This window comes from Primulina tabacum, chromosome 3, assembly GCF_025594145.1.
Source record: "Primulina tabacum isolate GXHZ01 chromosome 3, ASM2559414v2, whole genome shotgun sequence".
Taxonomy (NCBI): domain Eukaryota; kingdom Viridiplantae; phylum Streptophyta; class Magnoliopsida; order Lamiales; family Gesneriaceae; genus Primulina; species Primulina tabacum.
Window position 1 is genome coordinate 17,493,173 of NC_134552.1, and position 23,733 is coordinate 17,516,905.

The 23,733-nt window shown below is 35.4% G+C and overlaps 3 protein-coding genes across 14 annotated transcripts; 1 reads left to right on the forward strand and 2 right to left on the reverse strand.

Moving 5' to 3' along the window:
* Positions 1–244: 244 nt before the first annotated feature.
* On the reverse strand, positions 245–8,427 carry LOC142540887 (uncharacterized). Of its 12 annotated transcripts, none has more exons than XM_075647330.1 (9): positions 8,223–8,427; positions 7,925–8,031; positions 6,332–6,405; positions 5,973–6,129; positions 5,599–5,645; positions 5,175–5,256; positions 3,067–4,751; positions 1,937–2,129; positions 245–835 (listed from the first exon to the last, which is right to left on the reverse strand). In XM_075647330.1, the coding sequence occupies exons 7-9, from the start codon at positions 4,665–4,667 to the stop codon at positions 626–628; spliced, it is 2,004 nt and encodes a 667-aa protein (XP_075503445.1). In that variant the 5' UTR covers positions 4,668–4,751; positions 5,175–5,256; positions 5,599–5,645; positions 5,973–6,129; positions 6,332–6,405; positions 7,925–8,031; positions 8,223–8,427; the 3' UTR covers positions 245–625. The 12 variants fall into 12 exon arrangements, with proteins under 12 accessions (XP_075503445.1, XP_075503444.1, XP_075503450.1 ...); XM_075647329.1 differs by lacking the exon at positions 5,175–5,256 and adding an exon at positions 6,798–6,842; XM_075647335.1 differs by lacking the exon at positions 5,175–5,256 and having other exon boundaries at positions 5,973–6,101.
* Positions 8,428–17,213: 8,786 nt separating this feature from the next.
* On the forward strand, positions 17,214–19,374 carry LOC142540890 (putative pectinesterase 8). The gene is made up of 5 exons (XM_075647340.1): positions 17,214–17,650; positions 17,747–17,918; positions 17,996–18,202; positions 18,680–18,939; positions 19,083–19,374. Exons 1-5 carry the CDS (start codon positions 17,250–17,252, stop codon positions 19,234–19,236), a joined length of 1,194 nt encoding a protein of 397 aa, XP_075503455.1. The 5' UTR covers positions 17,214–17,249; the 3' UTR covers positions 19,237–19,374.
* Positions 19,375–19,580: 206 nt separating this feature from the next.
* Positions 19,581–23,095, reverse strand: LOC142540891 (ubiquitin-conjugating enzyme E2 27-like). Its single transcript, XM_075647341.1, has 6 exons — positions 22,969–23,095; positions 22,743–22,928; positions 20,876–20,924; positions 20,207–20,366; positions 20,001–20,090; positions 19,581–19,815 (listed from the first exon to the last, which is right to left on the reverse strand). The coding sequence occupies exons 2-6, from the start codon at positions 22,921–22,923 to the stop codon at positions 19,708–19,710; spliced, it is 588 nt and encodes a 195-aa protein (XP_075503456.1). The 5' UTR covers positions 22,924–22,928; positions 22,969–23,095; the 3' UTR covers positions 19,581–19,707.
* Between the last annotated feature and the right edge of the window lie 638 nt (positions 23,096–23,733).

Genomic DNA, 23,733 nt, shown 5'->3' on the forward strand with positions numbered 1-23,733 from the left:
CATATGGAAATATGGCAAAATCGATCCTAGGACAGGTGGAAATACCATAGATTCCCCATCGATTGAAAAATATATACATATTATATTAATTTTTCTAAGAAAATGCCATAAATGTTTCCTCTTGAATAATAAATAATAATTTAAATTTTTACGTAATTTTACAAAGAATGTACTTTGGTATTAAATAACGCCGATAATTAATTTCCTAAATTACCACTAGTTATACGTATAATCAACATCCACCTCAAACAAGCGTTCCACTATAATCAAAGCCAGATGCTACAAAACAACAAATTACATTATTGGGACTCAAAAGGCAAAACAACAGAAACTTCTCTTGAATGACTAAATGTTCCTTCTTTCATCATCACCTCTGGAACTATATGAGCTCCTAAATTCGTATAATTCATTCATTTCATTCTCGACTGGCTAAATTAAATATGATGCTCCGCGAAAAATGTCAGTAGCAGTTCAAGATGAAAACTGACCTAAAGGGGTATCAAGAGTTCCCGCAATACCAACAGTGTGATGTAGACTTATAACTTCTTCCACGTCCTGCTTAACGCATGACAATGGTCTTGTACATACATGCTGATACACAAGTATTTGCAAATATCTCTGCGTGTCATTGAAATTCAGCAGAAGATACATCAACTGTTGGAACAGGATGCCCGGGAAGATCTGAGCAGTCGAGGCTTTCTCGTAAAAGAGATGCCCTGCAGGGGTTCATAATAAGAAGTTGCTGCAAGTCCTTTGGAAGAACTTCAAATACAATTTGCAGATCTTTCTTCAATTTCATGCAAACATCTTCAGTATCTTCATTTGTTTTTCCATGCTACATTGGGAGATAATGAAATTAATTAGGAAATACATACAAGGAAATATGATGTACAAAAATGATAACAGCCACTAGCAATGTAATGTCAGAGAATAAGTACATTATCTCAAAAAAGTAATTTTAAAGTGTTGTTGGTTATGGGTAATTAGGTAAACACCTCTGTATACTCACCTCTGTATACTCACCTCTGTATACTCGTTAATCCTCTCTCTCCTTATATAGGAGATAACCGATAACTATATGCTTCAATTAGATCATTTTCACTTCTTTTCAAGGTTTTCTCTTGCATTCTTGCAAATATGCACCCCCATTTTTTTATAAAAACAATGGTTCACGTGAATAGGGAATTAGTTAATAACTGTTCATGTGAACTGTAAAATTGGAAGTGTTCATCCACGAACAGTAATAATTTTTCAATTTTTCTCCTCTGATGTTTCTTTTTGGTTTTCTACCACTTGATGTTTGATTTTCACCAAATCCCTTACTGGCACAACTGTAAAATTGAATAAACAAACCATCCCTTCATGGATATATCACTTTTTCATGTTTGTATCTTATTACGGTAATATATTTTCCTCGATTTTTAGAGTCTATGGATACGTATACTTTGTTCAAGATCTTCGACTAGTCTTGATAAGTTATCTCCTCAATCTATCAAGTATGCATTTTATGGATATTCTCATACCCAAGAGGGATATCATAATGATTCGAAGTCTTATCAATACTTTACATCCATAGATGTACTTGTCTTCGAGTCTCCTCCGTATTACTCGTCTAGTAGGGCACTTTCAATTGCATTTCAAATATCTGAACCATTCAAACCCATTCCAGAATACTATCAATTACATCCCACTTTTTGTGAAAAATCAAACAAGAGAAATGGGAGATGAGAACAAACGGAAAAAAATAAAGATTTAGCTTGAATACAATCTTCTAATGAAAACATCATAGAAGGAAAAGCAAAAGGACACAAGGCAGCACAGTATTTTGAAACAAGAGAAGGGACTGAGGAAAATATATGCACGAGATAAATCCTCTGCAAATCAACATATTCCCAAGTTAATATTTTTTTTTTAGAAATTACAGAAAGAAACATACCAGCATTTCTCCTTGGAGGTTTCTCTCAATCGCATTGAAGAAATCAACAATTTCCAATTCTGACATCCGAGCTATCAACTGGTTTATGTTGCTTTTAATTCTAGCTTGTCTCCACATTTTATACTGTTCTTGCTCAGCAACAGCACGTTTTCTACGGAACCATGGCAGAAAGTTGTGTCCTTTCAAGAAACGCCTGCATTAATGTAAAATAAATATACATTTTAGAAAATGATAAAAGTATATATCGACTAAACAAATTATTTATCTATGTACACATAAATGAAGGATATCAAGAGCAAAACTGACAATTTAGGACTGAGAAGTTAAGGATGAGGACAAGGCATCACCAGAAGCCATATACATTTTGAAACCCTTCATTTTAAAGATGTATGACGAGGACACAAAGAAGTGGACTAGAAGGGAAATAGATAAACAAAGAGCGATTGCATGATTGCCAAACATGAAAAATAATTCATTTCTGAAAGATGTAACATGAGGAGAAACACTTTGTGTGACAAACATTTCTTTTCGATGTAAAAATAACTTTGATGGAAAGAAGACTGGTTCCAAAACCGTTAAACAATGTTTCAGGTCTAGTTGTGGGGGATGAGTCTCCGCAGTATCAGAAACTTCACAAAACTTAGGTAAAAAGGGCACATGGGCAAAAACGTAGTAATTTTTCCATAGGGTTCATATGAGCGGCACAAAAGATAGTGGATGTCTGCATTTCTTGTGCAGAGAGCAACTTCGGAAAATATTGTTTAAGGAGATTATCTTTGAAGAAGGTGATCAGTGTCAAATATCCATTTGCTTCGGATGAGTTGATGATAAATTGTCCTGGCTGCGACGAGTATATTCAAAACTTAAAAAAGTGGAATAGACTAAAGACGAGAGAGAAACTATAAAGGAAACGTGCTAATTTTGGACAATTAGTTTGCATAAAACTATTTTCTCAGAAGGAAAAAAATGGCAATTTGAAGAAGTTCTAGTGAACTTCTTTGTGGATGAGTAGATAATGCCACAAGGCAGGGTGTTCTCTTCATGGATATTTTAAACGAAAATTGCAAAATTATCTATCAAGGGAAACCCTTCTCATAGCAGGAGGTGTAAATCTATCCATTATTCAGTACCTGTAGAGATCTAGCCAATTTGACCTCATTCTCTTCAGTAGAAACTTCCCAGGACCTCTTTCTGACAAAGTTGATAAGAATTCCTCAGTACTGAAAGATGGTAGAGAAGGTGGATCAGCATATGGAGATGAACCTTCAGAAGGAGTATTTGCTCTGAAATATGGACCAAAAGGGGCCAAAAAGTTCGTGGTCAGCTCCAAAAAATGGCGGCGTAATATATCATTGTTAACAACTGACATCGACTCCTCAACCCTTGGAGATAATCCAGCATCAACAAGTCTATTCAAGATAGAGGTATCTGGCTTTGTCACTGAAGCATAATTCGACCATACAGCTTCTTTGTGTTCTGTCATTAGACACAAAGGACCATCTCTTTTCAACTTTACTGCATTCAAGAAGTTTGCAGCAGTAAACTTCCTTACCGAAAGATGTCGGAAGTTCAATCGTTCTTCTTGAGCAGAGATTCCCCCATTTGAAGCCCTTGAATCAATGTTAAGACGACTAGAATGTGAAACAGGAGTTCCAACTGAAACTATGTGAGGCACATTACGCAGTGCTTTTAAGAAAAAGAGGTTTGTGACACCTAAAACCATTGGAGGAAAAGCGGCCCCCTCTGGGAGAGAGTTCAAAATGGAAAATTCAGAGTCGTGTATTGTAAAGTAAGGCCTGAAGTCAACACTGAAAAGTAATGGGGCAACCAAACTAACTAGACCAGCAACTGCTTCACAGCACTGGGGAGGGGTCGGTGCTATGATTAAAATGGGTTCCCCAATGAGTAACACTTCCCAGAGCTTCCAAAGATGCATCAAGAGTCCCCGGAATGTTCCAAAAAGATCGGAGTCATGAAATAAACCCTGTGGCACTGATAGATTTGAAGGGAGAAGGGGGGCCAGTGAGGACGCAGAGTCTTCAAAAATCCCACTATCAGATGGCAAACTGTGAGGAGGAGGAAGGTTCACTTTCAGTAACGCATTCCCAATAGGAAGCACCATGAGATTACCAGGTACAGGAGTAGGCCACATCGATACACAACTAGCAATGTGAGCCAGTGCTTTCTTTCCAATATCAAAGTACAAAGGGCCCATAATTTGTAGCAAAGGCCTAAACACACAAGAGTATGGACTGTGAGAAAGAATAACAACAGATTTTTGTTCACCTCCCCGCTTTAGCCTCTCATCATGTCTCTGCCTATTAAACACAAAACCATACAGGTATCTTGAGTTATAGTGATTTTTACCCTTTTGCGAATCCGCACACAATGGCCCTTGAAATATTAAGTTATTACATACTTCATTAGTCTTTGATGGACCAATGTTTGAAAGTGGAGGTTTTTCATGCCTCCTTATGCGGAAGAAGAAGATACAATCATGAATACTTGATCGGTTAAGGTTCTGTGAAACTGAATCTGGGAACGAACTAAAAGCAACTTGAAGCTCCTCATTTTGGGTAAGACAGCCAGGTGGACAACACTCCTCAATGAGCTGCCCCTGCTCGAGATCAAACCTAATGATACAAAAAGCAACTACCCATTGATGCAAAGCTTTTTCGTCAACTTCTGATGCAAGTTCCGACTTCACAGAAAATGACGGCGACCGGCTCATTTCCAGATACTTGACAATCACTCATTAATGAAATTAACTCAACATTGACCACCAGCACTGAGAAAATTGAAGGAAGAGGCCTTCCTGAAAACATGTAGAAAGGTTTTCACATCAACCAATTAACCAATAAAACTACATTGTATCTACAAAAATGAAGTAGATATTCACAAGGAAAAATCCATTAGCTTCACATATACCCCATACTTCATAAATGAGCATTCATCCATGATAACGAAGAAACAAATAAGAATCAATAGTATATTTTCCATTACAAATGTGAACTGCAGAAAATAATAACGACGACAATAATAATAATAAACATTCAACATTAAATACAAGTAATTAAACTTCCATATCTTTTCAGAAGAAGGAAATAAGGAAAACAGATAACACTTCCTCGTATAGTTAATTTGAATCCCAACTATGCAACCACATATGTAATGGAATGAACTCCGCGAATACAGTGGCAAGATCCAGTACAGTAGTTTCATGATAAATGGTACTAACCAGCTCTGAACTTTCAATAGAATAATGGTCCACAGTTGGGAATCCTATGCCGATCAAACATCAAAATGCCTGCCCCGGTGATCTAAACAGTAAAACATAAACATTTTGAAGTATTCTGATCTTAGACTTAGAAATCACTGTTTTCTCCAATCCCATGTGGGGAACCATTATATTAATAAAAGTGTAAATGATTATTAAACAAAACAGATTCATGTCAAAATTTCTCAAAGCAATGGTACAAATCAATCTCTCCCCTAAATTACTCTTAAACAGGAGACGATTGATGAAGAATAAGGCAAACGTGAAGGGAAACACTTCAAAAAAAATTGTCAAAATAAAAGCTTATTTTACCTGAAAATTATTTGTCAAAAAAATTTAATAAATATATATTTGTAAGGACGGTCATGGTGACTAATTTAATTACCTGGACTCGAAAATCCAAAAACTAGAATTTCTAGAAGCAGCTTGGATCTGCAAAATTGGCACAAACAATTAAATATTGACAGGCCATGGGAAGATAAAACTGTAGAATTATCTAATTACAAATAACTGTTCAAGACACAGATATCAATTTTAGGTATCATGGTAAACACGTTAACATTATTTCAATGATTTATTATATCATTCAATTTTTCATTTTATACACAGCCATCTTATCAGTGCGTCTTTTTTTACTTTTTCCTTGTGTCCATTCTGATTTCTAATTTAATAGTTTTCAAAAACTTAAGAGATTACAAGAAGACATAATAAATTAACTTAGGTTCATTTTACCTCCAATATGAGACAAATCGTATTTACCTGAAATTAATATTTTGACATGTTTAACATTCGGAATAGTTTAGATCATTGGTGAGTCGTTGGTGAAAAAGTAAACGAAATCCCACCAATCATCAGGCTCTTTTCATGCTATGGTTGCCTCTGTATCAGCTTCGGTTTACAAAACAAACAAATCATTCTGAAAGAAAAAAAATTACAATATATTAGATGATAATGGTGCATTTGTAATGCACCACATTACAAAGAATCAAACTAAGGAAATTAAGCAAATACGATAATGGTGCCCATTGAATACTAAATGAATCAAGCAAACACTACTTTTTTTTATCCAAATAAGCTAAAATCGAAAAAGAATATCACTACTAACTAGGCAAGGTTACATTTGAGTTGATGAACATGGCACATCAGCCCACTTGGCATCCAAACGCTCTATGCAGGAGTTCAAAATCCAATGCTGTCAGGTGGAGAAAAAATTTGTTAAATCAGTAAAAGCATAGAAGAGGTGACAAATGATTAATGGACCAACTCTCCTACTTGTAAAATTGTTGATTCCAACTCTTGCCGTTTCAATAATAAATAAACAGTGATACAGTTCAGCATATATGGCCTCTCTGTCAAAAGTCACTTTATCATAGACAACGTAAAAAAATTAACATCTTTTGTAATCTATCTAAAAAGTTTTCTTACAAAAAGGCATAGAGTATTTCCACATAAGATCTACCCCATTATGCTGACAGATGTAATATTTCTGGATCCCTCGTAATACAAGCAGCGTAAAAAAAAATTGTGTTTCAGTTAATCCAAATTAGGAAGCAGCATAAAAATGAAGCAGATTCTTGGTATTACCATTTCAATCATAATGCATCCTAATGGCATTTTGTGACGAACCTCCTACTTGTCATATGGGAAAAAGAAGAGGCTTAAAACCTATAAATGTTTTCATTAGAAAGAATTGGACACATATATCGTCAAATTTCTGCTGGTGAGAAAATAAAAGAGAAAAGTTATAATATGGTTGAAAAAGTGGAGCAAATTAAAATTCAACAAGATGAAATGCGTAAAAAGTTCAAAGTCATCAATAGATTTAGAAAGTTTCAGCAAAATACTAAGGAAAGAGGAATTAAATGTAAATGTTTCAGATTGGCCAACCATTCTGTACCCCATACAGGACCAGATAATAGTTTTGACATTTGAACTAAATGCACGATGACTTCTAACTTCAAGGATACTACCTACTTAAAAGGTATATAACGACAACTTCAACTGGTAAGGAAACCTTCAAGGATCCTACCTACTTAAAAGGTATATCATGACAACTTCAACTGGTAAGGAAACCTCACCCTTTATTTATTTTTATTTTTGAAGGACAAAATTAACCGATATGGTTCTTTCCATCTTACCCATTTGACAGAAAATTTTGATTAACTTGGACTTTCAGATCTTAAAATTCCCTCAACATTCCTTATATTTATAGCCACCAAAAGAACACCTTTCTCTCATGCGCAAAAAAAATAAATTGTCCTGCTTACGATCCAACAAACAGTTAACCTCTCTCAACCTTATTTTCTGGTGGTAGCATAATAACAGTTAAAGGTCAAAACTAATATGTTATTGAGACAAACTACAAAAACATACTCGGTTCAAAGTGTATAAGAAATACTGAATGTGCCATGTTCAACAACATTGTACATTTAAAGTTATTATTAATTTGCCGACCTCAATTTGTTTTGTATAAAAAATTTCTAAAATGATATTTATTGGCATGAAACACTCAAAGTTACCATAAACATGCGTGTATCAACAAAAAGACGATACTTTAGTTGATCGAAGCCATTAGCACATAGAAATAATTAACCACAGTATTCTCAAAAAAACTGATGTGCGAATCAGAAACCCATTTCACCTTTTCTATTTTCCCACGGGAACAAATATGAGTAAAACGGAGATAGCTAAAGAGTATCGAGAAATTATACAGGATTAGATGCGTGAATTGTGGTTCTGAGCTTTGCCACACTAGGTTCCTAAACTTCCAAACATCTGTCGATCTCATCCACAATCTTCACATAAGAACCTTCACGAACTACAAGAAGTGACAACAAACCATGTCCGGAAATCGTAAAATTTACATGAATCCAAAACCCAGAGGAAAAAAATTGAATAAAGAAGAAGGAAACGCTAAAGATTTGTAATTTTTCGATTTGTCTTCATACTAGCGATTAGTTCACAATGCAAAACACTAAAAATCCAAAATTCGTTTATGAGAATTCCTACCCATTTATTATATGGATGACAAAGCAGGATTAAAAGTCTTCTACGCCTTCATCTGAAGATTGTTCAGCGTTTGGCTAAGCAGATTGAACTGCGGAATTGACGAATTTGGATGGAAGTGAAAGCGTAGTTAAATGCATAGATCTGTGTTTGATGGAAACTGGCAGTTTCGAAAAAAGGCCAATGGATTGGAGTGGAAAAATTTGGGAATTAAATAAAATCATATTATGATAGATTACATTTATCGAATTGTAGTTTGACCCAAAGTTAAAAGCATACATTTACATCGGTCAATATATATTTTGTGAGATGATCTCACGGATATTTATTCGTGAAACGAATTAATACTGCATATATTTACAATAAAAACTAATAATTTTAGCATAAAAAGTCATATTTTTCATGAACAACTCAAATAAAAGATATGTATCACAAAATTAATCCATGAGATTGTTTCACAAATTTTTATTTATGCACGCAAGTACTAAATATTGATAAATGTAATACATGTAGTGGGTATAATTCGTTGAACTAGTCATTAGATTCATACATTATGTTATCATAATATGTGATATCTCCACAAGTGTGTATAACTAGTATAATATATATAAGTAAATATAACTCGCTAAACCAGCCATTAGACACATATGTTATGTTAGAATAACATGTATATCTTTATATGTACATGTACATAACATTGATAGGTAAAATATATATAGAGAATTTGTCTTGCTAATAGCGGTTAAACACGTTACATATATATTACGTTAGCATTACATATACAACATGTTATGTTAGAATAACATGTTGTATATCTTTATATGTACATGTACATGACATTGATAAGTAAAATATATATAGTGAATGTGTCTTTCTAACAGCGGTTAAACACGTTACATATATATTACGTTAGCATGACATGTAATACTTTTAATAAATGTTACGTGTTTAATATTGATAAGTGTAATATATATATATATATATATTGATTTTGTTTATCATATCGATATTTCTTCCATTGCATTTGTTGGTTGACTAAGAACCTAAAATGGATATGAGCATCAGGATGAAAATTAAATCGGTAGGTGTATCTGTAGGTTAACTAAGAGCTACATATCCCGCCTCCAATGGAGGGTTTTTTTTAAAAAAAATTTAAACATTTTAATTTCAAAAATAAAGTGGATAATAGAGTTTTGCAAAATTAAGCTAAAATACCATCATCAATGACCGACATTGTAATATATTTTGCAGCATCTGTATATATTAAAATTGCAGCGTTCAAGCTGTCATGTGCAGTTACACATGGTAGAAGCGTCTTTGCCAAATATTTTTTTTATTCATTATTATTATTTTTTAATTGAACTTAATATATATCTTATTAGTAAAATAGGAAGACTATATGTAAAAAAAATAGAATTGGAAGTTAAGTTTAATATTTGAAAAATAGATCATTTAAATGGTGAGTTAATCAACCAATTTTTTTAAAAAAATTCTTTATTTGTAAAATATTAATTAATTTATCTTTTAAAAAAATATTTATTTAAATATGTGTTGCTTTAGATTTGGAAAAAATGTATATATCTATCCATCCACTTACTTTTTTTTATTATTACAAGTAATATGAGTAATAAAAAAATAATAATAGTTCAAATATGAAAATTCTTGAGTTTTTCGTACACAAAATTTTTGAATTTGTACTTTTTTTTAAAAAAAATATTTTATTTTTTAAAATTTACGTTGATTTAGTTTTCAAAAAAAATAAAAAGTGTATGTATGTCGATCAACTTATTTTTTATTTTTAAAAATTAATGAATTTGAGCTTCAATTTCCATTTTTTGTATGTAGGTTAATTGAAAGATAAATCACTTTTTACTTTTTATCTTTCAAATTAGTTCATTTACAAAAATAAAGTTGGAGTTCAAATTCATTAATTTTTAAAAATAAAAAATAAGTGGATCAAGACAAACATAACTTTTTTTTGAAAACTAAATCAAAGTGTATTTAAATAAATAAAATATTTTGTTTTAAAAAATAAAAAGAGCACAAATTCAAAAATTTTGCTTATGAAAATTCAATAATTTTCATATTTCAATTATTTTTTTAATAATAAATAAGTGAATGGATATGCATATACATTTTGTCGAAAATAAACCAACACATCTTTAACTAATTTTTTTAAAAAAAATAAGTTCAATTTTTTAAAAAGATAAATTATTTAATATTTTATTTTAAAAAAAAATTGGTTGACTAACTCACCATTTAAAAATGATCTATTTTCCAAAAGTTTCAACTCTATTTTTTGCATTTAGTCATTCCTATTTTACTAATAAGATATTTGCCAGCCGCATATGATATATGTGGCTGGGACGCTATAGTTTTACATTGTTCTCTGCTATTAGTGGCGGACACTGATTGATTGTGGCGTTTTGCCTTAAATTTACAAAACCATACCATCTATTTTATTTTTAAAAAATTAATTTCTTTTTTTTAAAAAAAAAAAAAAACCCCCACAATGGAACTAAGAATTGGAGACCATGGAAAGTGTATGGATTGGTCCCTGATTGGTTCGTGCTCCTTCTGAGAAATCATTCGAGAGAAATTAGAAATTTTAGAAAATAATCCTTATTTTCCTAAAACTCAATTTCTACAACTTTTAAAGGGGAATAAATTCTATTTTCTCTAGTATAAATAGGGCATATTCATTTATTCAGTGAGGGTAATCAACCGCAGTGATTTTGAAGAAGTTAATCTGAGTTACATCGTCTTGACTGAACTTATTTAAAATAGTTTATAATTTCTTATATATAAGTCGTTTTATGCGTTTATAAGTTGTGTGGTTTTATTTTAAACATATTTGGATAAAATAAGAAAATGAACTTTAATTATATATGTTGATGCATTTGGTTATATATTATTTAATATTTGGATAAATATTTACTTGAGATTCGATATTTAATTAACCAGCACAAATGGGACGAAGCCTATTAAGCCTCAAAAGTACTCTCTATGAAGTATGAATAGTTCACGACAGCACGTTTATAAGATATGCTCTCAGGAACACTCATTCTGATGTTCAGGCATTCCTCTCTTTGGGATGTTCACTTCCAAAACATTGTTGGATTAAAGGTGGGCTTTTAGGCTTATGGGCTTTCCATGTGAGTGAATGGAAATTTGGAAAGGTGGGTTTGTCCCACATTGAAAAAATGAAGTGGTATAGATAAGTTTATATTGTGTTACACTTTATGGAGGTGTAACAATGATTGCCTCAAGAGGCTCTCTCTCACGCACACAGGCGCAGGGGGTGCAAATCATGGGCCCGATTTGCAGTGAAAAAAGGCTTGACTTGTGTGCAAGCGTACGAGCGCGACTTTGGCCTTTTGTGTATGGCTTATATAGGTATGTATAAATAGGAGATGTGCCAAGGCTAGAAAAAGAGACCGGAAAAATCCACTTTCTCCTACTGCTACAGTTCTTCTGCTTCTTCTGCTACAGTACTTCTGTTCTGCTACAGTACTTCTACTGCAGTACTGTTTCTGCTTCTGCTGCTACAGTACTGCTTCTGCTCTGTTCACTGATAAAGTTCAAGTACTGCTTTTATTCTCTAGCATAGTGCTTTGTGCTGCAACTCTGCTGGTTTGCCCGTTGTATCCTGGGAAACAGACGTCCGCTGAATCCTCGGAGCACATACCGGAGGGGGAGAATCTGTTTTAAGGAAACTGTACAAGCTACAGGCCTCGGTTTGATTTAATTAAGCATTATACTACTGATTTCATTCACTATAGTGATTTGCTGGTTTTTCACATAGCTATCTGTCCTGTTTTTCCATATATTTTGAACAACAAACTTAAAACAGATTTACTCATTACGTGGTTAAAGTTCAGATATGGCTACTGAATCCAGCGTGCAAAGGGAAACTGATCATGTTGTCCCTACTGTGCCTGCTCAAGTTGTCCCATGTGCTGCTGCGGTTACTGTCCCTGCCAGCCACGGTGAAAAGCCTGAGAAGTTCACTGGTGTGGATTTCAAGAGGTGGCAGCAGAAAATGTTGTTTTATTTGACAACACTGAACTTGGCTAGATTCCTATTCGAGGATGCTCCTAACCTGAAAGAGGGCGAGGGAGATGTTGAATCCGTCAGTGCACTGGAGGCTTGAAATCATTATGATTTCCTATGCCAAAATTATGTGCGGAATGGATTGGCAGACTCGTTGTACAATGTGTACTGGAAAAGAAGACAACCAAAGAGCTATGAGAATCACTTGACAGAAAGTACAAAACCGAGGATGCCGGGGCCAAGAAGTTTCTTGTAGGCCGCTTTCTGGATTTTAAAATGGTGGATTTTAAGCTGGTTATCAGTCAAGTTCAAGAAATCCAAGTGATTCTTCACGAGATTCACGTCGAGGGGATGACGTTGAGCGAATCTTTCCAAGTGGCTGCTATAGTTGAGAAGCTACCACCAGCTTGGAAGGATTTCAAAAACTACTTGAAACACAAGCGAAAGGAGATGAATGTTGAAGAGCTCATTGTTCGACTTCGCATCGATGAAGACAATAAGAGTTCGGAAAGACGATTGTTTTATCCTGTTGCCGCTAAGGCAAATGTAGTCGAGCGTGATCAAAGATCGAAAAAGAAAAATTTCTTCTCCTCCAACAAAAGGTTGAACATGGGACCCAAGGGAGGCATTTCGAAGAAAAAGTTCTCTGGAAAATGCTATAACTATGATGGCATGGGTCACAAGGCATCTGAATGTAAGAAGTCAAAGAGAAACCGAGAGGTGAATATGAATCACCATTTGCTGAGTTTTGTGATCAACACGGTATCAAACATGAAAGAACTGCACCTTATTCTCCTCAGAAAAATGGCATTGCAGAGAGAAAGAATCGCACATTGAAAGAAATGATGAATGCGTTGTTATTAAGTTCTGGTTTACCTCAGAACATGTGGGGGGGGGGAAGCTGTTCTAACAGCAAATTACCTTTTAAATAAGGTGCCCCAAAAAAACAAGATAAAAGTCCATACGAGTTATGGAAAGGTAGAAGTCCATCCTACCAATACTTGCGAGTGTGGGGGTGTCTTGCCAAGGTAGCAGTACCCACTCAAAAGAAAGTAAAGATAGGACCAAAAACTGTCGATTGCATTTTCATTGGATATGCTCAAAACAGTAGCGCATATCGTTTTCTTGTACATGAATCTCAAATACCTGATATTCACAAGAATACGATAATGGAATCAAGAAATACTTCGTTCTTTGAACACATGTTTCCATGCAAATCTAAGGAAAAACCAAGTTTATCCAAAAGATTATAGGAGACAATTGAAAAGGAACAAGAGCTTGATCAAGATATTGAACTTAGACGTAGCAAGAGAGTTAGGACTGAGAAATTCTTTGATCCGGATTTCATCACTTTCATGATGGAAAGTGAACCTCAAAACTTCAAGGAAGCAATGAGTTCATCTGATGGACCTCTATGGAAAGAGGCTATAAATTCCGAAATGGAATCCATTTTACAAAACCATACGTGGGAATTAGTAAATCTTCCTCCAGGAAGCAAACCACTAGGCTGTAAATGGGTTTTCAAAAGGAAAATGAAATCAGATGGAGCTATAGATAAGTATAAAGCTAGATTGGTAATTAAGGTTATCATCAACGTGAAGGGCTTGATTACTTTGACACATATTCTCCTGTATCGAGAATAACTTCTATTCGCGTGATACTTGCGATTGCTGCCTTGCGGAATCTTGAAGTACACCAAATGGACGTAAAGACATCTTTTCTAAATAGAGATTTAGAAGTGGAAATTTACATGGAACAACCTGAGGGATTTTCTGCGACTGAGCAAGAAAATAAGATTTGTAAATTGGTGAAGTCTCTATATGGCTTAAAACAAGCACCAAAGCAATGACACGAAAAATTTGATAAAGCCATGATAGAAAGTGGATTTAAATTCAGTGAATATGACAAATGTGTACATAAAAACCACTGAAAATGGATATGTCATTTTATGTCTTTACGTAGATGACATACTTATCATTGATAATAATGATAAGATGATCAAATTCACCAAGAAGTTATTGAACTCAAGATTTGACATGAAAGATTTGGGCTTAGCCGATGTAATTCTTGGAATTAAAATTCATAGAACATCAGAAGGGTTAGTTCTAAGTCAGTCACATTATGTTGACAAAATACTTGAGAAATTCAATAAGGATGACTCTGCATTGGCTAGAACCTCGATAGATATCAGTCAGCATCTATCAAAGAATCGAGGTGAGAGCATGTCTCAATTAGAGTACTCTCGAGTCATTGGAAGTCTGATGTACTTAATGAGTTGTACAAGACCAGACATAGCTTATGCAGTGAGCAAATTGAGTAGATTCACGAGTAATCCAGGAGTTGAACACTGGAAAGCAATTATCATATTGCTAAGATACTTAAGATACACTCGTGATCATGTGCTGCATTATACCAGATATCCTGCTATTATTGAAGGATACAGTGATGCAAATTGGATATCTGATATGAAAGACTCAAAATCTATAAGTGGATTTGTATTCACTTTTGGAGGTACAGCAATTGCATGGAAATCTTCTAAACAAACTGTAATAGCCAGATCCATAATGGAATCTGAGTTTATAGCTCTTGACAAGAGTGCTGAAGAGGCTGAATGGCTGCGTCACTTCTTAGAAGATATTCCAGGATGGGAAAAACCAGTGCCGGCTATATGCATATATTGTGATAGCCAATATGCGATTGGAAGGGCACAAATAAAATGTATAATGGTAAGTCTAGGCATATACGTCGTAGACATAATACCATTAGACAACTACTCTCAACTGGAGTTATCTCTGTTGACTATGTAAAGTCAAAGGATAATATAGCAGATCCACTGACCAAGGGGTTAAACAGAGAGTTAGTTGCGAAATCGTCAAGGGGAATGAGGCTTAAGCCTATAGAATAAATTGGTGCGAAGGAAAACACAACTTACGCTGACTGGAGATCCCAAGAACTAGGTTTAATGGGACAACCTAATCGCACTAATTTGGAGAAGCACTGTGGGGGTTATCTATAATCCATTCCTATTATGAAACAGTGAATCTTGAGGATAAGCTTACGACTTTTAATGATTCTGATAACAATCAATATAGAATCACCAATGTGAGAGAGAAGTGGGGCCACTTCGAAGGAATTGCAGGGCTCAATTCTAGACCCTCTTGCAGAACCAGACGTGTGTTCATGGTAAAAAAAAAACACAATCATGAGAACTTAATACTATCAGGGAGAGTCTTGTGTGAAGTATATCACAATTCACACAAACGGATGTACAGTTCAAAGACATCACGTCTACTGTCAACCAGTGAATTAATATGCTTTCACAAAGGAAGGTTCAAAGGGTAACACCTACCTATCCTATGCAAGACTTAACTGTTGAACTTTATCAGTGGAATCCTTTCGTATAACTTTAAATTCTCATTCACGTGGGGGATTGTTGGATTAAAGGTGGGCTTTTAGGCTTATGGGCTTTCCATGTGAGTGAATGAAATTTGGAAAGGTGGGTTTGTCCCACAATAAAAAAATGAAGTGGTATAGATAAGTTTATATTGTGTTATACTTTATGAAAGTGTAACAATGATTGGTCAAGAGGCTCTCTCTCGCGCACACAGGCGCAGGGGGGTGCAAATCATGGGCCCGATTTGCAGTGGAAAAAGGCTTGACTTGTGTGCAAGCGTACGAGCGCGACATGTGTGCGTCGAATGTCGGACTGATCAAGTCAAAAAATCGCCTAGCAGTCTATGCCATCTTTTGTTAATTTTTTTTTCAGTTGAGACCTTTCACATGCCCTTGAGACATTTCGCATGGCATGACTGTTGGTGCTTCATCTCCCCAACTGTTGATGCTTCATCTACCATCTTAAAGGCATCTTTATGACAACCTTTGGTCTTTCGTATGGCTTGTATAGGTATGTATAAATAGGAGATGTGCCAAGGCCAGAAAAAGAGATCGGAAAAATCCACTTTCTCCTACTGCTACAGTTCTTCTGCTTCTTCTGCTACAGTAGTACTTCTTCTACAGTACTGCTGCTCATTCTGCTACAGTACTTCTGTTCTGCTACAGTACTGCTGCTCGTTCTGCTACAGTATTGTTGCTCGTTCTGCTGCAGTACTTCTGCTTGTTCTGCTGCAGTGCTGTTTCTGCTTCTGCTGCTACAGTACTGCTTCTGCTTGTTCTGCTTCTGCTCCGTTCACTGATAAAGTTCAGGTACTGCTTTTGTTCGCTAGCATAGTGCTTTGTGCTGCAACTCTGCTGGTTTGCCCGTTGTATCCTGGGAAACAGACGTCCGCTGAGTCCTCGGAGCACATACCGGAGGGGGCGAATCTGTTTTAAGAAAATTGTACAAGCTACAGGCCTCGATTTGATTTAATTAAGCATTATACTACTGTTTTCACTCACTATACTGATTTGGTGGTTTTTCAAATAGCTATCTGTCCTGTTTTTCCATATATTTTGAACAACAAAGTTTTCGTTCTACCGTTGATTCGTGACACAAGTAACAACCCTCCAAGTTAGCTCTCTGGATTTGCCATAGTCGTCATCTGTTCACTGGATTCGACGTACTCAGACATTTCTAAATCGAGTAATATCATCTATTTCGCACCTTCAAACTAAAAAAATATGGATATATTTGGTATTACATATTTGATAGGTTGACAAGTACCTCGGAAATATTAATATTCAGATAATACGCTAATGCAATTAACTCCAAATCGTGTCCTATCATCCTATGACACGAATTATGTAATAGTGTAATAATTAAGTAGTGGGTATCATGCGACTATTGTGGGAAGAATGTTGTCTAGCCAAATTATGAAGCAATGTTAGGTTGTTTACGTATTTTCACAAGGAAGAGTGACTTCCAAGAAAGGTAATTTTAGCCTTATACTTTAAGGGCTATTGTGTATCCACTATACATTGCTCCCATTGAATCAAATTCTCTCTTTCACTTTTGCTCCCATTGGATTCCAATATTGAAAAATGAGTCCTAGAGCCCTTTGTGTCTCTATTTTCTTTGCCTTTATTGCATTCTTGGCATCCACAAATTTCTTGGAACAAAACATACAATCCATCAATGACCTTGTCCATTTTCCCTCTAAAACGTTATCCCACATGCCCTTGATTTCGGTTCTACTTCACCGTTCTCATCACCATTCGCATCATCGACGACATCGCAAACATACCGACCAAAACAATAACACGAAGGTGGTTTGCGACGATTTTCCGCCCGATTTCCCCCCTCCGGACACCAACACGACTTCGATTCTCTGTGTCGACCACAATGGTTGTTGCAACTTCACCACGGTCCAAGCAGCGGTCGACGCAGTTAACGTTTCGAGCCTAAGAAGGACTATAATTTGGATCAATAATGGAATTTACTTGTAATCCTAATTAAGTAACACAAACCTTTTTTCCTGCTTGTATATTTATTTTATGGATGCATGTGTGAAGCAACTTCTTGTGTGATTAAAATGCAGTGAGAAAATTATAGTTCCAAGAACCAAACCTAACCTCACTTTCCAAGGGCAAGGGTATACATCAACCGCAATTGTATGGAATGACACAGCCAATTCTTCTCATGGAACCTTCTACAGCGGATCAGTTCAAGTCTTTGCAGCCAATTTTATTGCCAAAAATATAAGTTTCATGGTATGCCAACTTCTATCAAGAATTTTGTAATAATTATATGTAGCCCATAAAAAGATTCATGGTTTTGAATGGATCAGAATGTGGCTCCGATTCCAGGGCCAGGAGCGGTCGGAGCGCAAGCCGTGGCCATCAGGGTTTCCGGAGACAAGTCAGCTTTCTGGGGCTGCGGTTTTTTCGGAGCCCAGGATACTTTACACGACGACAGGGGTCGCCATTACTTCAAGGAATGCTATATTCAAGGTTCAATCGACTTCATCTTTGGAAATGCTAAGTCATTCTATGAGGTATTATTAGTTACTATTTCAATGCATCAACTAGCTTCTCTATTTATTCACTTTCAGTATGGAACAAAGAATTAGTATATGAAGAGAGTCACAACTTCAAATTAACAATAAGAATTAGAGTAGGTTTTTTGTGAGACGATCTCACGAATCTTTGTTTGTGAGATATGTCAACTCTACCGATATTCACAATAAAAAGTAATACTCTTAGCATAAAAAGTAATACTTATTCATAGATGACCCAAATAAGATATCCGTATCACAAAATACGACATGTGAGACCGTAATTACGTCAAAATATAACTTATATTCCAAATTTATTTAAATTTTATGTTTTACGAAAATATATCATTGATGTAATAAAAATATATATCGTTCATGTTTTACATTTTAAAAAAAAATAGAAAACAGATCAAGAATTAGTTTTATTCTTATTTTATATGGCTATATATAATAAAACTATACATGTTTTATGTATAGAATTGCCATATAACATCCATAGCCACCCCAGTACCAGCCGGCACGAGGAACATAAACGGGGCGGTGACGGCTCATGGCCGGGCCTCGAAGGAAGAAAACAGTGGCTTCGCATTCGTGAACTGCAGCATAGGAGGGACTGGAAGAATATGGCTCGGCCGAGCTTGGAGGCCTTTCTCCACTGTTGTGTTTTCATTAACAAATATGTCTGATATTATTGCTCCTGAGGGGTGGAATGATTTCAATGACCCAGCAAGAGACCAGTAAGTTTCCTATAATGTGTACCTCATATCTTCTTTATGATAAAAGTATAGAATGATAGATTGAAATCTTATGTTCGAGACTCAAGAACAACAACAACAACAAAAACGACGATCACGACTTTGTTTTTGGACATAATTTACAGGACTCTGTTTTATGCGGAGTACAATAACACGGGCGATGGAGCAAATACAACACTGAGGGCTCCTTATGTTCAAAGACTGAACGACACACAAGCTTCTCCATTTCTAAATCTTTCCTTCATTGATGCTGATCAGTGGTTACAACCTTATGCCTGAACAAGTCTTTACAAAATTTTATATTCTTTTTTATCCCCTTGCCCAAATTTAACCATTACGTTGTTTTATCCTTATAAATTATTCATCATCAATAAAGCTTCTTAAAATAAAAATCAAAGAATTTTGATGGAAAACTCCCACACTAGATAAGGTGATGGTCAATAAATAGTGCATCAGGATGCTTTTTGGCACATCCAACGGTGCATAGGGTACGTTGAATTTTTCTCCCGACATAGCATAGAAAAACTGATGAGCCTAGATGGGTGGTACTTAGTAGTCCATCTAAACTTCAAAAACGAGATGCTAGAACTCGTGTCACAACGGTTCAAGACCATGAAACCATGTTAAGCGGTGAAATTTGATAAGATAATAGCTATATGCTGTGTATTGCATAAAGTTAAGTCTCGTTTATATCATATACCGGAACATCAGTTTTCATTGTCCAAACTAATCATCAAAACATTGTCCAAACTAACCAGAACAAAGCTTCTCAAGCGCCAAATTTTCGTCACCACCAACGCTCTCCAAAGCATTCCGTACCAATGTTTCAGGGAACCCCATCTCCACAAGTTTTTTCACCTGTATAAAAGATTGGGATCTGTAGCTTCAAAAGGTGTCAAGTAATGAAAATAATAATCTGGGATAATTGCCAGAGAAATTAGGCCTGTCTTCCGTTACACGTTCATTTTTCTTCATGCTTCTTGAATATTTTTAGGTGTGATAAAGAAAAGGGTGGACGTCCAAATTCTTTGAATGCAGCTAACCTTCTCCTCGACATCAAGAGATGATGTCATGGCAAATGCTTCAGTCCAGTAACGAGCGGTGCCCAAAAAAGTGTGATGTTCTTTAAGATACTGAAGAATATATAAAAATAACTAATCAACGACTGGTTGATAGCAGTAAGACAACAAATCCTGGGAAAAAAATTTAAAATGGGAAGGGTAAGAAAAATCCATGCAGAGAAAAACACCTGTCGTGCTACCACAGCATCTTGAGGATCATCAGGTTCAGGAGCAGAGAGCAATGCTTGTATAGAAAGAAGAGCAGTTTTTAAAGTCAGAGCTGGGCTCCATTGATCTTTCAGGATATCCAGGCATATTGCACCACTTTGACTGCTTATATTAGGATGCCTTTGATTGGAAAAGAAGACAGAGAAATACTAGAAATATAAATAATTTATTGAAGCATACGAAAAAGAAAGTTTGTTACAGCAACGAAGAAAGAAAACTCAATACCAACAGAAAACGGAGCAATATATTAAGAGCAACATAAGAAGAAAGATGAGACATTAGCTTGTAAGATAGGATGCCTTATTTTCTGTCTCCGCTAATTTAAAATGAAAAGGCTAATTTGTAAAATATTGTTGTAAAAGGCAACTGTGGAAAATATGAAAAAACACAAAGAAATGAGGCTGTCAAGATGATAATCCCTTCCTTAGCAACGTGTAACTTCCAAGTACGATGACAAATTTTTAGCAGTTTCGTAAACGGCCCATAAAATCCAGAAGCTTAGCTCCCATCTTTCACATAAAACTCGCCAGTGCCTTAACAGTGTTATATCAGCACGAAATGAAGGAAAACTACAGAAGTTACATATGTGATGAGGCGGCAGTTCAACAGAACACATTTTCTCAACGTACCATACTTTTGTGACGAACTTCATCTTGGGAGGCTCGAATGGGTATCCATCTGCAAGGAAGAAAAATGTTAGTAAATGTCATCCAAGATAAATAGCTATTGATAGTGGATACTATATATTACTAAATATGCCCACCTGTAATAAAGATCAAATCCCTTCGTTGAAAAGAAAGAAAAAATTAGTATCAAAACTTCATTGCTACTCAGTACTCACTGACAGAAATAAGGCATCAAAAACATAATGAGCTCTTAGGCTTGTATAAATTTACGCAGTTCCATCTTTTTTCATAATTCCAAAAGACCTTATAAAATCATTGGTTTTTGTTGGCAGGCCGGTTCCCTTCAATGCTCCTTAAGACCACTTTTTAGACCCAAATATTAACTGCGTAAGCAATCATAAGGAAGCCTCTTTTCTGGGATCAGAACCGGCTTACTTCTCTCTTTCAGAAAAACATAGAAGGATCAACAAGTAGTAATAAAGAACCAATTAAGTGTTATAAAAGTTTGCATAACTAAACATTAGTATAATTAATGCTTAAATTTATATATATATATATATATATGAACCCATCTATTCCTCGATATCCGTCAACTCATGCAAAGTAATATGATTTCATTCAGATATCTGATTTGAAACTTGCAGTCATAAATTTTTTTTATTTCACGCAGATTATAACATGAGTCGCCAGGTGAGATTATCATGCATTAACTTAAATCAACTCCCTAATTTAAAAGCTCTAATAATCTTCAACCATCTAGGGATCATATTAGCTGTATCCTGATACTGAGCAACTAAGACGCACAGAAGTCACAATAATCATAAAAACAAATAAAAGAAATATTGTCGTGTTAAGATTGGAACTTGAACCTAACTCAACCCCAAAAGCTAGCTCAAGAGGGGAAGATTGTCCAAGACCATATATAAAACTCCCACGTATTTTATACAACCGATGTGGGACAACTAACACACCCCCTCACGCCCAGGAATGAACATCTAGAGCGTGAAATTTACGGATGACCCAATTATGGACAGAATGGATGACACAACTATGGGCAGTCCAACACATAACGGTGGAATCCGGGCACTGATACCATGTTAAGATTGGAAGTTGGACCTAACTCAACCCCAAAAGCTACTAAAGGGGAAGGATTGCCCAAGACCATATATACAACTCCCACGTATTTTATCCAACCGATGTGGGACAACTAACACGTCGTATTATCTGTCGAAAGGAGAATGCACAAATCCACCAAATCTCGCCTTGCAAAATGACATTATATATCTTATTTCTGAAAAATAAGTGACAAGAGAGAGGTGAGTCTCATAATCTTGTCAGGTGATGGATGTATTAGCGCCAGGTGATGAGTTTGGGTGTCGACTAAGCTGATTGGACCTCGCTAGTAATGTAAGCGCTAGATTTTATCACAGCAAATCGAATCCAACTTGAAGAACTTGATGCAAGGTATCAAGAATACATTCTAATCCAAAAAGATCCAACTTATACGATACACAAAACCAGAAGTAACTCGTTTTGTTACTCAAAAAGAACAGAAGAATTTTTATTTTGCACCCAAGAACAAGAAAGGCACAATAACCCGCCAGTAAAACCTTCCAGAATTTAACGTGTTGGCAGAAATTATGATATTAACGAAATAACCTTGTTAACTTTCTTTTTAAAGAAATAATTTGCGACAAGACCCAAAAGCAAGAAAACTTTCTTTTTAAAATAAAAAAAAAAGTATCAAAATTAAGCTAAAAAAGAAAAGCACAAGAAAAACATCCTCGGAAACCCAATCTACGCGAAACCCTCAAGCATCTAAGCCCATTTGAACCATTTGAAGATGATATGAATGTAAACCAATTATTACCAGCCAAAATGATATCGATCTTGAAAGTTCCGCCTTCGTAAGGAGTGCCAATAGGACCAGGGATTGTGCCAAGCAAGTGGGCAAGATTAGCTTCACTCTTTGGAACCACCTTAATCCCAGACACCTCAAAATCTCGATTGCACTCTTGCAATTCCTTCTGCACTCTAGCAAAATCCACCATATTTAAGCTTCGATAATTCCCTGGCTACAACTATGGGAATTTTTGGGCAGAGAGAAAGTGGAATACTTCGTTCAGGAGTCGGGCCTCTCTCACCCAGGCAGACGCGTAGAACTGTTTCCTTTACTCAAAATCTTTTCGTAAAGGTAATGAACCGTTCGGTGCGTGTGTGTATTATATACAAACTAAAGCAGTTACATATTTGTATATATAATATATGCACCATATACATATTATATGTTGGTAGAGTTCAAGCTAGGTCGGAAATCCAATTATTCATGTTTTGTCACGTTAGATTAACTATATCTATGTTTTGAGATATAGACAATTCAATACGTGATTTGATTCCTATCTTAAGGCTAGCATACTCTACGTATTTATGAACATCCATATTGGGATTTGTTATTACAATGGTTTTGATTTTTCAATCAACGAGAGACCAAAAACACGAACAAACAGACGAGAGTGTGTCGATAATTTTCTCGCTAAAACTCTTTTATTGCTCAATTCACGACTAAATCAAATGTTTGATTGCATGGATGCGTGCGAAACAATGGCTTAAGTTTTTCTCTACCGGTTTGGGCAATATAGGTATGTATGATTTTTTGTTGTATATATATATATATATCTATTTGCGCTTCTAACTGCTAATTATTTTTTTCGGATGCACGTCATGAGATTTACAGAATATATGTGTCTTACCGGTCGAAGACATTTGTCTCTCCTAGGTCGAAGTCGACAAGGAAAAAAAGTTCGTTCTTTGTTGCTCGTGCACTTTCTGTACGGATTCAGATCTTGACATGTGTCAATTTC

What these genes read in the sequence shown, in the direction of transcription:
- LOC142540890 (XM_075647340.1), top strand. Translation starts at nt 17,250, where the DNA reads ATGAGTCCTAGAGCCCTTTGTGTCTCTATTTTCTTTGCCTTTATTGCA. An exon ending in ATGCTAAGTCATTCTATGAG is followed by an intron (nt 18,203 to 18,679) that starts GTATTATTAGTT and finishes TTTTATGTATAG; the next exon opens with AATTGCCATATAACATCCAT. An exon ending in AATGACCCAGCAAGAGACCA is followed by an intron (nt 18,940 to 19,082) that starts GTAAGTTTCCTA and finishes CATAATTTACAG; the next exon opens with GACTCTGTTTTATGCGGAGT.
- LOC142540891 (XM_075647341.1), bottom strand. Translation starts at nt 22,923, where the DNA reads ATGGTGGATTTTGCTAGAGTGCAGAAGGAATTGCAAGAGTGCAATCGA. An exon ending in AAGTTCGTCACAAAAGTATG is followed by an intron (nt 20,367 to 20,875) that starts GTACGTTGAGAA and finishes TTCCAATCAAAG; the next exon opens with GCATCCTAATATAAGCAGTC. An exon ending in CTCTTGATGTCGAGGAGAAG is followed by an intron (nt 19,816 to 20,000) that starts GTTAGCTGCATT and finishes TCTTTTATACAG; the next exon opens with GTGAAAAAACTTGTGGAGAT.
- LOC142540887 (XM_075647336.1), bottom strand. Translation starts at nt 4,667, where the DNA reads ATGAGCCGGTCGCCGTCATTTTCTGTGAAGTCGGAACTTGCATCAGAA. An exon ending in AATTGGCTAGATCTCTACAG is followed by an intron (nt 2,130 to 3,066) that starts GTACTGAATAAT and finishes ACATTAATGCAG; the next exon opens with GCGTTTCTTGAAAGGACACA. An exon ending in ACCTCCAAGGAGAAATGCTG is followed by an intron (nt 836 to 1,936) that starts GTATGTTTCTTT and finishes CTCCCAATGTAG; the next exon opens with CATGGAAAAACAAATGAAGA.